Source organism: Rhinolophus sinicus, linkage group LG12 (assembly GCF_036562045.2).
Source record: "Rhinolophus sinicus isolate RSC01 linkage group LG12, ASM3656204v1, whole genome shotgun sequence".
NCBI lineage: Eukaryota > Metazoa > Chordata > Mammalia > Chiroptera > Rhinolophidae > Rhinolophus > Rhinolophus sinicus.
The window spans coordinates 374,057-387,775 of NC_133761.1; the positions used below are offsets into that span (position 1 = coordinate 374,057).

The 13,719-nt window shown below is 62.7% G+C and overlaps 1 protein-coding gene across 5 annotated transcripts in view; it reads right to left on the reverse strand.

The window, feature by feature from the left end:
- Positions 1–150: 150 nt before the first annotated feature.
- MROH1 (maestro heat like repeat family member 1) overlaps positions 151–13,719 on the reverse strand; it is a 50,238-nt gene continuing 36,669 nt past the window's right edge. For all 5 annotated transcript variants that reach the window (XM_074316512.1, XM_074316510.1, XM_074316511.1 and 2 more), the window contains 13 exons: positions 13,063–13,215; positions 9,122–9,276; positions 6,294–6,459; positions 5,649–5,845; positions 3,338–3,475; positions 2,895–3,009; positions 2,322–2,468; positions 1,936–2,124; positions 1,410–1,565; positions 1,192–1,326; positions 996–1,098; positions 858–923; positions 151–442 (listed from right to left, as the gene is read on the reverse strand). In XM_074316512.1, coding sequence (XP_074172613.1) covers positions 357–442; positions 858–923; positions 996–1,098; positions 1,192–1,326; positions 1,410–1,565; positions 1,936–2,124; positions 2,322–2,468; positions 2,895–3,009; positions 3,338–3,475; positions 5,649–5,845; positions 6,294–6,459; positions 9,122–9,276; positions 13,063–13,215 — 1,806 coding nt within the window. In that variant the 3' untranslated portion in view covers positions 151–356. The remainder of the gene's footprint in view (positions 443–857; positions 924–995; positions 1,099–1,191; positions 1,327–1,409; positions 1,566–1,935; positions 2,125–2,321; positions 2,469–2,894; positions 3,010–3,337; positions 3,476–5,648; positions 5,846–6,293; positions 6,460–9,121; positions 9,277–13,062; positions 13,216–13,719) is intronic.

Genomic DNA, 13,719 nt, shown 5'->3' on the forward strand with positions numbered 1-13,719 from the left:
TTCTCCCTGACTGGTGGTGTGACCTTCCTGAAGTGGGGTTCCTCACAGGCTACCCCCTACACCTCACTCAACCTTCCCAAACAATGTGTGTGTGGTGGGGGACCAGCTGACCTGTCCCACAAGGCCAGGCCCGTCATTGCACACCCCGGGTCACCTGAGCAGTGAGTGACTTTATTGGAAGCAAAGTTGGGGGACACAGACTTGTTCCTCCCTGCGTGGCCTCCAGCAGCTTCCTGGAGGCAGCCAGGCCCTTGGTCCCCTGCAGGGGGCCCAGGCAGCTCCTTGGGCCACACCTCGCACCTCTGAGGTGGAGGCCAGACCCGGGGCTGGTACTGCTCCTCGCAGGCGCGGGAGCCTCAGGCGAACTTCACCAGGCGGCCCAGGGTCTCGGCAGCTTTCATGCGGACGGCGGGGGCTGGGTCCTTGAGCAGGAGCTGGAGAGCTGGGGGACAAGCAGCTGCTGCGGGCAACTCCCTGGCCCCTCCCACAAACGGGCTAGAGTTGGCTCCGCCCCCTCCCTGGCGCAAGGAACCCAGGGGCCAGGACCCCACGGTGCACACCCCGCCCTGTGCGTGGGGCCTGCCGCCCGACCAAGGCAGGCCTCTGCCGGGAGGGCTCAGGAGCCAACGGAAAGATAGTTTTTCCTTTTTTAGTGTTTTTTAAGCTCTTTTGGAACGGTTAAGAAGTTTCCGTGAATTACTAGAGACGATGAGGTCACCAGTGACAGGGAAAAAATCCTTGAAATCCAGGAAAATCACTTAGTCCCCCTGGTGCCAACAGGGTCAGCCCACAGGAGCCCTGTGCAGACCAACAGGTGGGGGGGAGGGGGCCTCTGGGCCGTCAGGGTGGGGGCTCACCCGCAGTCAGATGCTCCAGGTCCACCTGTGGCCGAAGCTCAGGCTCCACATGCAGCACCAGGAACCCTGCGGGCAGAGGTCAGGGTCAGGGGGAGGGGGGGGAGGGGAAGGGGTGGAAGCCGCGGGGAGGGCACTCACCCGTGAGCATGGGGGCGGCAGCTCGGATGTCCTCCCAGCAGCTCTTGAAGTAGAACAGGCTGGTGCTCACCAGGCGGCCTAGCAGGTCGGGGAAGTGACACATCTGCAGGAGGGAGGGAGGCCACCAGCCATGATGGTCAAGGCGCGCACACACCCCCCCTGCCCCGGCCCTGCCGGCTCCGCCCCGCCCCCTCACCAGGTGCTTGCACGTGGTGTTGAGGAACTCGCCGAAGTGCAGGCCCCGGCCCTCCTGCAGGTGCTTCTGGAAGGCAGCCGTCAGCTCCTCACACTCCAGGTTGGGGCCACACATGCGCAGAGCGAACTTGCAGGCCTGCGGGCCAACACTCAGTCCCAGTCCTGAGGTGCTGAGTCCCGGAGTCCCCATGGCTTGCCCATTTCCCACTGGCTACTCACACTGGCCACAGGGGCTTGGGGATCCCGCAGGTGCAGTAGTAGGGGTGCCAGCCCACCAACGACCTGCTCCACGAAGACGTCCTCGCAGTCTCCATGACAGGCCTTGTTGAGGTGCCCGAAGAGGCGGATGGACGCAGAACGGAACTCCATCTTCTCCTGGGGTGGGAGGCAGGTGTCACCCCACAGGGGCCTTCCCAGCCCTGCCCAACCACCAGTGCCAGGCCCAAGCCCTTCCCTACTTGGCCATCCTCCATGTCCTTGTGCCATGCACTCTGCCCCACCTGGCATGGGCCTAGTAGTGGGGCCCCTGACACAGTGATGGGCAGGAAAAGATGGGGGCAGGGCCGGTAGGACATAGGGGCCCTACCCCCCCACACACTGCAGGATCCATCTGGAGCTGGGGAGGGCACCGTGGTAACCCCAGCTCCTGGAGGGGAACGGTGGAGGGGAGACTTGCAGCTGAGGAAGAGGCAGGAGGGCCTGGCTGGCGGGGAGGGCAGGGCAGGGCTGTGCTGCCCCAGCCTACACTGTCGAAGAAGGGCCGAATCCGGATGGCCACGTGCAGGAGCACCGGCCGCAGGTCTTCGGGCTCCACCAGGTCCAGCAGCTTCACGAGGCCCGCCATGGCCTCCAGGGCCACTAGGCTCTGCGGGTCGTCCCTGTCATCCAGCCCACCGATCATGGATGTCAGGAGCTGGGGGCCGCGGGCCCGCACCTGGGGACACCCTACACTCAGCCGTGTCTCAGGCCACCAAGCCCTGGTGCCTATTACACATTATTGAACGACAGCCCCCTACCCCACCAGTTCTCCAGGCCACCTCCACGCCTCCATGCACATCCCCGCCCCCACGAAGCATCCAGGTGTTCTGTCCGTCTCACAGTCAAGGCCCCAGGGGCTGGCGGTTGGCTCACCTTATTGGGGGAGCCAGAGGCGACATTGGCCAGGCCACGCAGTGCCAGCCGCCGCACGCTGGCACACGTGTCCTTCTGCCGGGCCACCAGGTTGTCCAGCAGCGACTCTAGGAGCATCAGGTCGTTGACCACATTGCTGCTGAGAAGCTGGAGGCACAGATGACGTGACTGCCTGCTCCACTGGCCTCAGGGGCTGGCCCTCTGGCCAGCCCAGGCCACCACCTCAGACCTACAGTAGGCACCAGCCCCCGCCCCGCTTCCCCACCACTGCACTGCTAGGCAGCCCTGTCCCAGGCCACTGTGAGGGGTGGACGTTGCAAAGGCCCGCTGAGGGCCCTGTGAGCCGAGCTGGGCTCATGGACGCTGGTCCCCAAAGCGCTGGCCTTGGGCAGGTTTTCAGCACTGTTGGTTCCCCAGGCCAGCATAAGCCGCACAGCCAAGGTCTCCCTCCCTTGGGCACAGAGGCCCAGGGGCCTCTACCACCCACACCAAGCACGGGTGGGGCAGGTCAGTGCCGACCTGAGGCGGTGCTTCTCCCCCCCTGCCGGGCCCATCTGGAGCTAGCAGCCCTACCTCGGCCAGGAAGGCTGTGGAGGTGACCCTCTGGATCTCGTACACGCTGCTTTGTGTGCTCACGAGCCCCTTCATCACCAGAGGCAGCCGAGGGCCTGCGAACTTCGCCATCGCACTGGGGAAGGAGGCCACAGGGTGCAAGGCCAGGGCTCTGGGCCAACTCCCCCATGGCCCACGGTGGGGTGGGGGGTGGGGGTGGCTCCCGGTGGAGACCGTCCACCCAGCTGCCAGGCCCCTGCCTGGCCTTGCTCCCTCAGGTGTGCGCCTCCTCTCCACCCACCAGCCGGGAGTGGGTTGCCTTCATGGCCACAACTCCACACACAGGCAGAGCCCTGAGCCAACCCTCAAGGCTGATGCACCTGCTCTCACGCTGGGCCCCTCCCACATGCCCCTGGGGGCCCTCCTTTTTGCCTTCCTGTGGGTCCTGGCCCACGGGTGCTTACCTGGCCAGCCGGGCCACACCCTCCTCGTGCCCCACTGACGTCCTCAGTGACTCCCAGCCTCGCTCCAGCTCCACCCGCTGCACCACCTCCTCGCTGCCCCCTCGAACCAGGGCAAGCTGCAGAGCACCCACTGCAGAGCTGTGGGCACGTGGGGGTGGGCTCAGCATGGAGCGCTCCAGGATGCCCGTGACATCCTGTGGGGAGCAGGCCCTTGCTCCCCTCCCCCACGCAGGGCACAATCCAGCAGCTGTGGACCCTCTGGTCTCAGGCAGGCTGTGAAGACTGCCTCCGACTCCCATGCCTGGCCCAGACCCCCACAAAGCCTGTTTTGTACCCCAAGTCTGTCTCCCATGTGCACAGCCCCACCCACCTGAGAGAACCCAGGGCCCTGTCCCCTCCCAGATACACAACATGGCCCCTATGCTCCGAGGCCAGATGGTAGCCAAGAGCTGGAGTAGCTGGCTAGGAAGTGTCTGGCTCTGTCCCCCAGATCGGCCAGTTGGAGGTGGCAGGGGTGGGCCCGAGCCTGCAGGAGGGCCAAGAGCCAGCCGGGCCTGGTGGGAGTTTAGTGTCTGCCCATCTCACTTGGACAGAACCCCAGCCCAGGCAGAAGCAGGGGCAGGACCCCACAGACCAGGGAGGGCAGTCGGCCCAAAGCCTGTGGCCGAAAGCTAGCTTGGCAGAATCCTCAGAACCATGCAGGGAGGGCTGCGGGCCCCACACCGACCTCTCCCCTGCACTGGGTCACCCGGCCTGCCGACATATGTGTCCACGAGGCCCGAGGGCAGCCACCCACCCACGGGGCAAGCGCACTTGACCCGCCTCCAGGCAGCAACTACAGTGCAAGTGTCTACGGCCACCTCCTGCTAGGCCAGACTGGCAACGCTTCCCATGACTGGGACAGTGGTGCTGCTGGTTGTGGTGGGAGTGGGGGGCACGGGGGACAGGCCTTGCTGGCAACACAATGGGGCCTCACAGGTGAATCTGGGGACAAGCTTGTTTAGGTCCCTGAGACCGGTCCTGTGAGATTTTCAGGCCAGCCCACACAGGCGCGAGAGCCCGGGCAGGGGGCAGCCAGAGCTGATGAGACCCAAGGGTCTCAGCGGTCCAGGGGGCAGATGCTGGTGGCCTCCCCATCCCAATGGTCACCTTTGGGTGGCATGACAGCCATGGGGATGTCAGCACGGGGTGTTGCGCAGCTGCCCACAACTGGATAGGCCCCCAGAGAGCCCTCACTGAGCATCCAAGGCCAGGCCCCTCGGCAGCTCCCTCCCCAGAGGAAATGCTAGAAGGTGACTCTCCCTGTTCCAAGAGCCTCGAGACCAGTGCAGGGCTGGTCACTGGGGGCTGCTGTCCCCGGGGGTAGGGCAGTCAGAGGGAACCACTGTGGTCAGTGGTCAGATGCCCACAGTGCAACGCGAGGGGTCGTGCACAGCAAGTCCTGACAGTGCGTGTCCCCTGCCCCAGGCCTGAAGACGCCACTTGGCCCAGAGGCCACACTCTGGCTGACCGGTGACTGGGGCCATTCTCGGCTGCAGCAGATCTGAAGTGTTGAGGCGCCCGTCTGGCCCGAGAATGTGAACAATTTCGGTGCGGGTGCCTCCCTTGCCTGCCTGCCTGCTGCCCAGAATTTCTGTGGATGTGGCATTTGCAAGGGTCTGACTTGCTGGCGGACAGCCTCTGTCAGAGCCAAGCCCTGTGGCTGGCTCTGCAGGAGTCCCAGCTCAGGGGTGGCAGTCAGGGACCCCTGGTGAGGGTGTGAGGCCTGCAGCCCCCACAGCTCACGGGCCACGAGCAGTCCCTGTGTGCCAGGCCAGGGCTAGCCGGGCCAGTGTCCTCTGGCCCGTTCACATTTTCCACTTGGTCTGCGCAGGGCTGGGCAGGCCCTGGCGCACGGCCTCAGCTCGAGTTTACGAGCTGGTCCTGTGGAGGAACAGCCCTGCAGTGGGGGCGGGATGAACTGACACTGTCCCTATGTCCCCGCCAAGGGACACATCCCACCCCAGACAACTGGGATAGATGGGGAGGTGACCCGGGTTCACTGTCACTCAGGCTCCAGTGGCCCTGAGCTGTCAGCTTCCTCTGCTCACCCTGGGGCCCCAGGTGGCTGTTTGGAGCTCTGAGGTGCCACTGTGGTGGGTCCGGTAATGGCCCCAGCGCCCAGGACGGGCAGGGAGACACCCAGGTTGCTGAAGCTCCATGCCCCGGTATGTCGCGGTTTCCTGCTGGGATCCAGGGCCCACCTGGCAGAGACCATAGGACCCCAGAGTCTAATGGGAGCACATGTGGGCAGGAGGTGGGCAGCCATTACCTGCAGGGCTCAAGGGTCCTGGAGGCCAGGCCCGAGCCGGTGGCCCTCCGCTCCTTGGCCTGTAGGCTGCGGGGCAGCTGGACGCCCAGGGTACAGCCGACACGTAGCAGCAGTGTCACAAACAGCTGGGGGTACAGCTCCAGCACAGCGGGCGCGGACGCCGGAACAGACATGACCTCGGACAGCGCACAGGTGGCCTAGGGACAGGGGCCACCTCAGGCTTACCCTCCCTCTGGGGCCGTTTCTAATGAGGCCAGCCACCGTGAAGTCTGCACCCCGCTTCCCAGGAACCCAACCATCCCACACCCCCTCAGCATGCACCCCATGCTCTCAGAGGTCTTCCTTCGGGAGGGTGGCGCAAGGGACCCGAGGCAGGCATAGGCGTGTGCCACCTGGGGACGGCCCTGACCGTCTGTTCTTGGCTCCTTAGCAGGAGGAGGAGGGAGCCTCCCAGATGCCTCACTGCTGAGAGCCTTGCCAAGCCGGGTTTATTTGTTTTCCACGGATGAAACAGCAAGGTCTCCCTTGGGGACCAACACACCTGCAGGCCTTTACGAGGCTGGGCCCCAAGGCACAGTCTGCTGCCAGGTGCTTGGGGGGTCCTCCCACAAGGGGAGAAGGGACAGTAGGGCGGACACCACTCACCGCGAGGGGCAGCAGCGTGGCCACGCGGTCGGGGGAGCTGCTCAGCAGGAAGGCCCGGCTCTCCTTGAACGGGACGTCCCTGCTCATCTTCTGCAGGAGGAGGCCCAGGACTTGCGCGGGGAGGTCGGGCTCTGAGGCCAGCGCCCGCCACAGGGTGCAGGTGTGGCTGGAGGTGGGCGGGAGGGTGGTCACCTCGAGGCCACTGCAGGCCCTGGCGCCACGCCCCACCTGCCCACCAGACACAGCTCCAGCAGGAAACGGTGCCCTGACCTCAGACCTAAACTCACCCCTACCTGACCCCAGGGTCCGTGACAGGCCTGGTGGTGGGTACAGCTGGCCACAGGGCAGGGACAGAGGCCATGGCCAGTATAGAGGGCCTCAGGTGGGGTGGTGGGAGGGGACCCTGGCGCTGCTGAAAGCACCGAGGCTTTTTCTGGGCGGCCTCAGGGGCACCACAAACACATCTTCCAGAACAGTGAACAGTAGCCAGAAACCAGGCACACAGGGCACAGGCCCATGAGTGAGAAGCCGCGGACGCGGCCTGCAGACATCGTGCGCAGACAGCGGGAGTGGCTGTGCTGTTTTAATGTGTGTGCAGGGAGGAGGGACACACTTCAGATGTCTAACAACCAGAAACCCTGCAAGCAGAGCCAATGTGAACGAGAGCCTGCAGCTCTTTAGAAATGAGGGGCCCCCTGCACTCGGTGGACGTATGTGGCACCGGCCTGGACATGGCAGAAGACATAGACAGTGAACTGGAAGGTAGACAGAGGGAAACACCCGGCGTAGGCAGCGACCACGTGCTGTTCAGAATACCAAACCAGACATGGGGGAGGGACGAGAAGGTCCAGCAGCGCGACTGGTGACCCCGAAGCACGGACCAGAGTCCAGAAAGAAAAAGCTCAGAACGGGTGACAGATGCTGACTCAGACTCGAGAAGCCTGGCAGCTACCAGGAGAAGGCAAGAAGGAAGCCCAGGGGCCCCACCTGGGAAGCGCAAAACGCCAGCAGCAGGGGGACCGTCATGCTCATCGGAGAAACGCAAGTGTGCGTCCTCCGCGAGGAGAGCGCCAGCGAGACGCGGCAGCCATGAAGGACACGTCGCCTGACACACACGGAAAGAAGATCATCGCAAACATGCAATTCAGACTCTATGAAAGTCATAGCCAAGGATGGCAAAATAAACACGTCTTCAGAGGACAACGTGCTGCGTCTGCCAGCAGCCAGCCTCGGCTACAACATTCTGGGGGACGTGCATCGAGCAGGAGGCACGAGGGAGACCGAGCGGCCAGAGGGGAGCAAAGCCTGGGTGGCCACGTGCACAGCCATCCACACCCACAGGACGGCGCAGACGCGGGCGGCGGGGCCCATCGCCCGTCCAGGGTGGCCACACACCCCAGTGGGAACGGTGGGTGCCAATGAAACAACTCAGGGACACTGGCACTTGGATTTCACACCAGGAGACAGTCTTCTTTAGACTTTTCCCAGTCACTGGTAAGGGTAAAACCCATTCCCAGCTCACAGGCTGTCCAGAAACCGGTGGCCTAGGACAGTTGCCCGTCAGTGGACGGTGTGGAGCCCCAGGCACACCAGCCGGCAGGAGGAGAGCAGGCAGCCTATGGTGTGACAGATGGCCCCGTGGGGCTCCATCGACACTGAGTTCAGCAGCAGGAAGAGACACCTGCGATGACAGTGGTGACCCTCAGGGCGTCCCCACCAAGGGGCGCACACGCCTGCGGGAGGCACACACGGCCTGGACCTCCTGCAGGCAGTGGCCTGTGGGCCTGGGATGCCACAGGGACCACTGACCATGTGTGGGCTCCTCTGTGTGAGCGACGCCCCCACGAACAGTGAAGCAAAGAAGTGAATGGACAGCAGAGCATCAGACGCGGATGACACGGCTGCAGACTGTGAGCACTGGACCCAGGGACGCCGGGCGGTGCACAGAGCTGGCCCGACACTAACCAGGGGCGCAGAGCGAACATCCTAGGTGGACATGGGGTCATTTTAGGACCACCAAAAGAACGGAAACAGAGTGTTTGACTTCCAAAGTAACTGAATGGAAAATGAAATTATAAAAAAGACCCTGTCAATCTTAGAGATGAGAAAGGAGATGGAAAAAGGTGACACAGAAAACAAAATAAAACTGGATTCGAACCCAATTATCATCAACAAAAGGTGGTATTTCCTCAAACACGAGGACACTGATACGATGGTAGAGAGGACACCAGGCAAACGGTCACCAGAGGCACCTCCGTGCACACAGCCTGGCTGGAGAACAGAGGTGCGCCATGTGCCACACCAGACATGGTGCCTACGTGACAGTGGGGCCCACAGGAGCCACGGGGCGAATGCCTGGGGACGGGAGGCACAGCCCAAGGGTCTCCAGGTCACAGACTGCCTCTGCCCACAACGGGGACAGCCAAGGAAAGCAGCACCAGCAGGACCTGTGACCACAGGGACTCGGACAGTGAAGTGACCCGAGGTGGCTGCAGGGGACAGGCCGTACGGGGGCACTGATGGGGGCTCGGGAGCTGGGAGTGCGAGTGGGAGGACACACTGGTGTATGGGGGACATGGGGACCTTCCCTGGCTCGAATGGAGGGCCAGGCCCCGGGGGTCTGCTCACAGACGATGGCATCACCTTGCAGGGGACAGGCCCAGGGAAGTGAGTGGATGGCAGAGCCCGGGAGAGCACACCCATGGCGCCCATAGAGACCTGGGGCCTGCAAAGGGGGAGTCACAGGGACCTTCCCCAGAGAAAGGTGGGCTAGGGGGCTGGGCAGGAGGGAGCCCCATCCACCCCATAGGCTGGTGGGCACCAAGTACCTGTCAAAGGGCAGGGGGCTGCCCAGGAGGCTGGAAACCACGGCTTCGCAGTGCTGGGCTGCCAGGAGGCACACGCTGTGCTGAGCGGCCCGCAGCACGTGCTCCTCGGGAGTCTCCTGCAGCTTGGAGCGCAGCACGCTCACGATCTCGGGCACCTGCGGGCGGTGGGCATGGCACTCAGGCTGGAAGCAGGGGCACCAGGGGCAGTCCCAGCACACACGACCAGAGCACGGGGCTGTGGGGCGGGGCGACCCAGGGGCCAGCCGGGCGCAGGCGCAAAGGGGGCAGCCCAGGGCCCTCTGGTCTGTGGGCAGCACTGTAGCCAACAGACCCGACAGCGCCTTGAGCCCAGGCAGGGTGGCCCTCCCAACAGCCTGCGCCTGCTACCCGCGCCTGCCTGGCCCGGCCCCCTGACGAGACGGGTGCCCACTGCTGCCACATTAAACCACCCTCCGCTCCTGCTGAAGGCACTGGCAGTGAGGAGAGCCGAGCTCGGGCTGAGCCCATCCTGCTTCTCAGCCGGCCAGTGTGGTCACCTTCGTGGACAGGCCGGAGAGGATCTTCCCATCCACGTTCACTGATGACCCAGGTGGTGAGGGCCAGCAGGCCCCTGAAGCCATCGGGGTGACTGCGAGTGGACGCCTGGCACTAGTGTCAGTCACATCCGCACTTGTGTGTCGCTGGTCTCTCCCACCCTCCTGCATTAGCGTCACCAAGACCAGCACTTTCAGACACCCCCCCCAGGTGGGTCTTTGAGTGTGCGGGGACAGGGCCACTCGGGGTCCCACGCCTGCCTCTGCTCCCTGAGCACCTGCTCTCCCCTTCCACCTCACATTGCTGCTTTGGACGGCGGCTCTTTCCCCGCAACCCGTCTTGTCAGAGGTGCTCCTAACTCTTCCAGGGTGCCCCCACCTTCTCTAGCATTTTCTCTGCCTTTGTGCATTTTTTCAACAGGACCCACTGGTGTGTGTCAGCCGCCTGGACCTGTGATGGCAGCGTCCTGGCCCTCAGGTGTGGAGGGCTCTCGGCTGGCGTCCACACCAGGGTCCCTCCGCCTGCGCCCTCTGCCTCCAGCACTGCTCAGGCTCACCTCTCCCAGACCCGCACCCAGGCCTGGGGTCCCTGTGCACAGCAGGGCATGACCCACAGGCCCTCGCACCCACGGCCGTGCGACCACCATCATCCTCACAGTTCCACGCCCTCTGGCAGTTACCCACCCCTGCCCCCAGCTCTGCCCAGGGCTTTGTCCATTCTGGACATCTCATGGGAATGGAGTCACATGAGGTGGCTTTTCGTCTGAGGTCTTTCACTCTGCAGGAGGCTCTCAAGGCCGAGCCACGTGTACGGGCAGGGCACACCTGTTACCCCTTCATTAATCGACCGACACGTAGGCTGAGTGCAGTACTGAGCCGTGTGTGGCCACGCAGTCATTTCTCTCAGGCCCACACCTGGCAGCGGAATGGTGGGTCGTGTGCTCGCTGTTTAGCGTCCCCACCCCCACCTGTTGTCAGTGGCCGCCCTGCCCCATCCCTCCGGCCCGCAGACAGCCCTTCGCCCAGCTGCCGACACAGCTGAGGTGAGGAGTCTGCTGGGTGGGCTCCCATCTGCCCTCTGCACTCGGCCCTATGTCCCCATCATGGCATGTGGGAGGGAGGGCGGGCTCAGTCTGGTCGCATGTCCCCTGATGGGACCACATTTTCTGATATGATGTCAGAGAAATTTAAAGTCCAACAGTGACCAGGCGTCCCCAGGCCAAGATCTCCCAGGGCAGGAAAGAAAACAGAGGCCCATCATGACCCGTGCGGTACAAGACGCTACTCTTCCACGTCACACTTGAGACGGAGGTGGCATGTCACCAGACATGCTCAAAGTATGAACCTGGGAGTCAGGAGCACCGCTCCCCTGGGTGGGGCGCCGAACACTGAGCCCCTGAGCTGGGAGCACACAGCTCGGCAGCTTCTCCCGAGAGCCAGCAGCTGATTCAGTATGTGGGGCCCATGGAGAGGCGCCCCCCTTACCCAGAGAGGGAGGGACCCAAAGCCATAAAACTGCTGGAAGAAAACAGGGGAAGTTTCCAGGTATTGGATTTGGCAATGGTTTCTTAGATATGACACCAAGAGCACAGGCAACAAAAGCAAAAAAAGCCATTTGGGAGTACATCAAACTTAAAAGCTTTTATGCATCAAAGGACACAATCAACGGAGTGAAAAGGCGACCCACAGAACGGGAAAAAATGGTTACAAATCATATACCTGATAAGGGATTAATATCCAGAATATCTAAAGAGCTCCTACAAGCCAACAACAAAAAATCAACACACCAGACTTAAAGATGGGCAGGGGACCTGAACTGACATTTCTCCAAAGATGACACAGATGGCCAACAAGCCCAGGAGGAGATGCTCAATGTCACGAGCCACGAGGGAAACACAAGTCAAAACCAGTATGAGAAGCCACCACACACCCACGAGGGTGGCTACAGAACAAAACGGGTAACAGCAGTGCTGGCGAGGACGTGGGGAAATGGGACCCTCATGCCGTTGGTGGGAATGCAAACTGGTGCAGCCACTGTGGAAAACAGTATGGAGGTTCCTCAGAAAATTGGAAACAGAGCTGCCACATGATCCTGCGATGCCACTTCTGGGTATGTGCCCAAGAGAACAGACAGGCTCTCAAAGAGATATTTACACACCACGTTCACAGCAGCATGATTCCCAACAGCCAGGAGACAGAAGCGGCCCAGTGTCCACTGACGGCTGATGGATAAACGAGATGTGTGTGCACACACACCGGCACCGCCAGCGGCCGCCTCCAGCCCGGTCCATCCCCTGCCCCAGCACAGAGCCACTGTTCCCACCACTCAAATCCAACATGGGAGCCGCACTCAATGCAAAATGAAATCCAAGCCTTTGTCCAGCAAACGCCGGCTCTCAGGCTGTGTGGTCTTCCCCTCCTCCTGCCACACTTCCTTCCCAGGCCCTGAGTGCCAACGCCTCCGCACCCAGCCTGCGAGGGCACCGTCCCTCTCCCGTGTTATTTCACACCCAGCTCCCTGGTCCGTGGCCCGGGTGCCAATGCTCCCTCAGCAAGTTCCCGCTTGTCCCTCCCTGACAAGACAGTTGCACACCCAATGGAAAACTTGTGTCCTGCACATCAGTGAGAAAAGCACAGACAACCCAGGAGACTGGTGTCCCCACAAAAAGACAACGGCCCAGCAGCCAAGAAACGTGTGTACAAACGTGCAGCCTCCACAGAAACCAAACTAAACGAATGCGAAGCCATCACACACCCACCAGAAGGGAGCCCTGGAATGCGTTCTGGTCGCCTGAGCCATGGAGCCTCAGACCTGCAGACTGAGCTCAGGGACATGCACTCGGCTGGCGCTTCACACGCGGCGGACAGAGTCGTGCCCGTGCACGTTTGGGAACGATGGGGACAGTCACCTGAGCGCACGCTGTAGATGCACAGCTGGTAGGTGGCAAGAGTGGGCAGCACCTGAGGGTCCTCTCTGGGGCCAGCCGCTGCGGGAACCTCTGTGCCGGCACCTGGCGACCCTCAGGCCTGAATCCTCACCAGCTATGGGAGCACCCCCCAACCCACACCCAGCTGCATGCGCCTCAGCTTCTGCATTTTTTCCTCTTCTTCGCTTACTTTCTGAGCAGTTACTTTTGCTAAATTCTAACCTGTCCTCAAACAGAAGAGAAAGGTTTGTCCCGATTAGGCCCACTGGGAAAGAGGGCAGAGCGGTGAGGGTCAAATCCTGCAGAGCAGGGGAGCGGAGGCAGGAGCCCCAATTCACCCATCCCCGCCCCACATGCCTAGGGCACCCAGGCCCCTCTGCACCAACACCATGCCCACACCACACCCGCCGCGCCCCTACCTAGTCCTCCCGACCCCACCCACAGGTCTGGCCACGCCCAGGCCACACCCCCTCGGCCTCACCTTCTCCAGGAGCAAGTTGCCGCGCTCCTTCAGCAAGCAGTTGATGATGACGGTAGCCGCTCGGGAGCAGTTCTTGTCGGGGTCTCCCAGGCTCTCAAACAGGGTGAGCAAGAGGCTGATGAGCTGATCTGGCGGGAGGCGCTTCGCAATAATCTAGGAGAACAGTCGTGTCAGAACAGAGGGTTTCCAGGCATAGCGTCTGGGGGGTGGGCCCACACCGCTCCACCCCGCGTCCTCCCCACGGCCTGCCTGGCCCTGCGCCTCAGGAGCTCCTGGGGGTTCCCAGGCGCGGTGGCCCCCTCACCCCCCACTGGAGCCTGGCTAGGTCCCAGGTGCAGCCTGAGAGCAGCTGCAGGGCAGGGTCAGGGCACCCTCCTGACTCCTCCTGACCGTAGGGTGGGCTGGGGGTGGCCCTGCTGGTGCAGCTACTCTGGAACTCTCTAAAATACAGATGGCTGCATGTTGCACCCTGTACGACCCAGCCACAGACCCAGAGGCCCCGCAGCAGCCCCGCAACGGGGGCCTTTCCTTCTCCCCCAGCACAGCAGAGCAGGGGACGCTGAAGCACATACAGCACAGAGGGAAACACCTCACTGTGCACAAAGACGATGCAGAAGCACAGATGTGGTGAGCAGCCCGGCAGCCTGACCCCAGGCA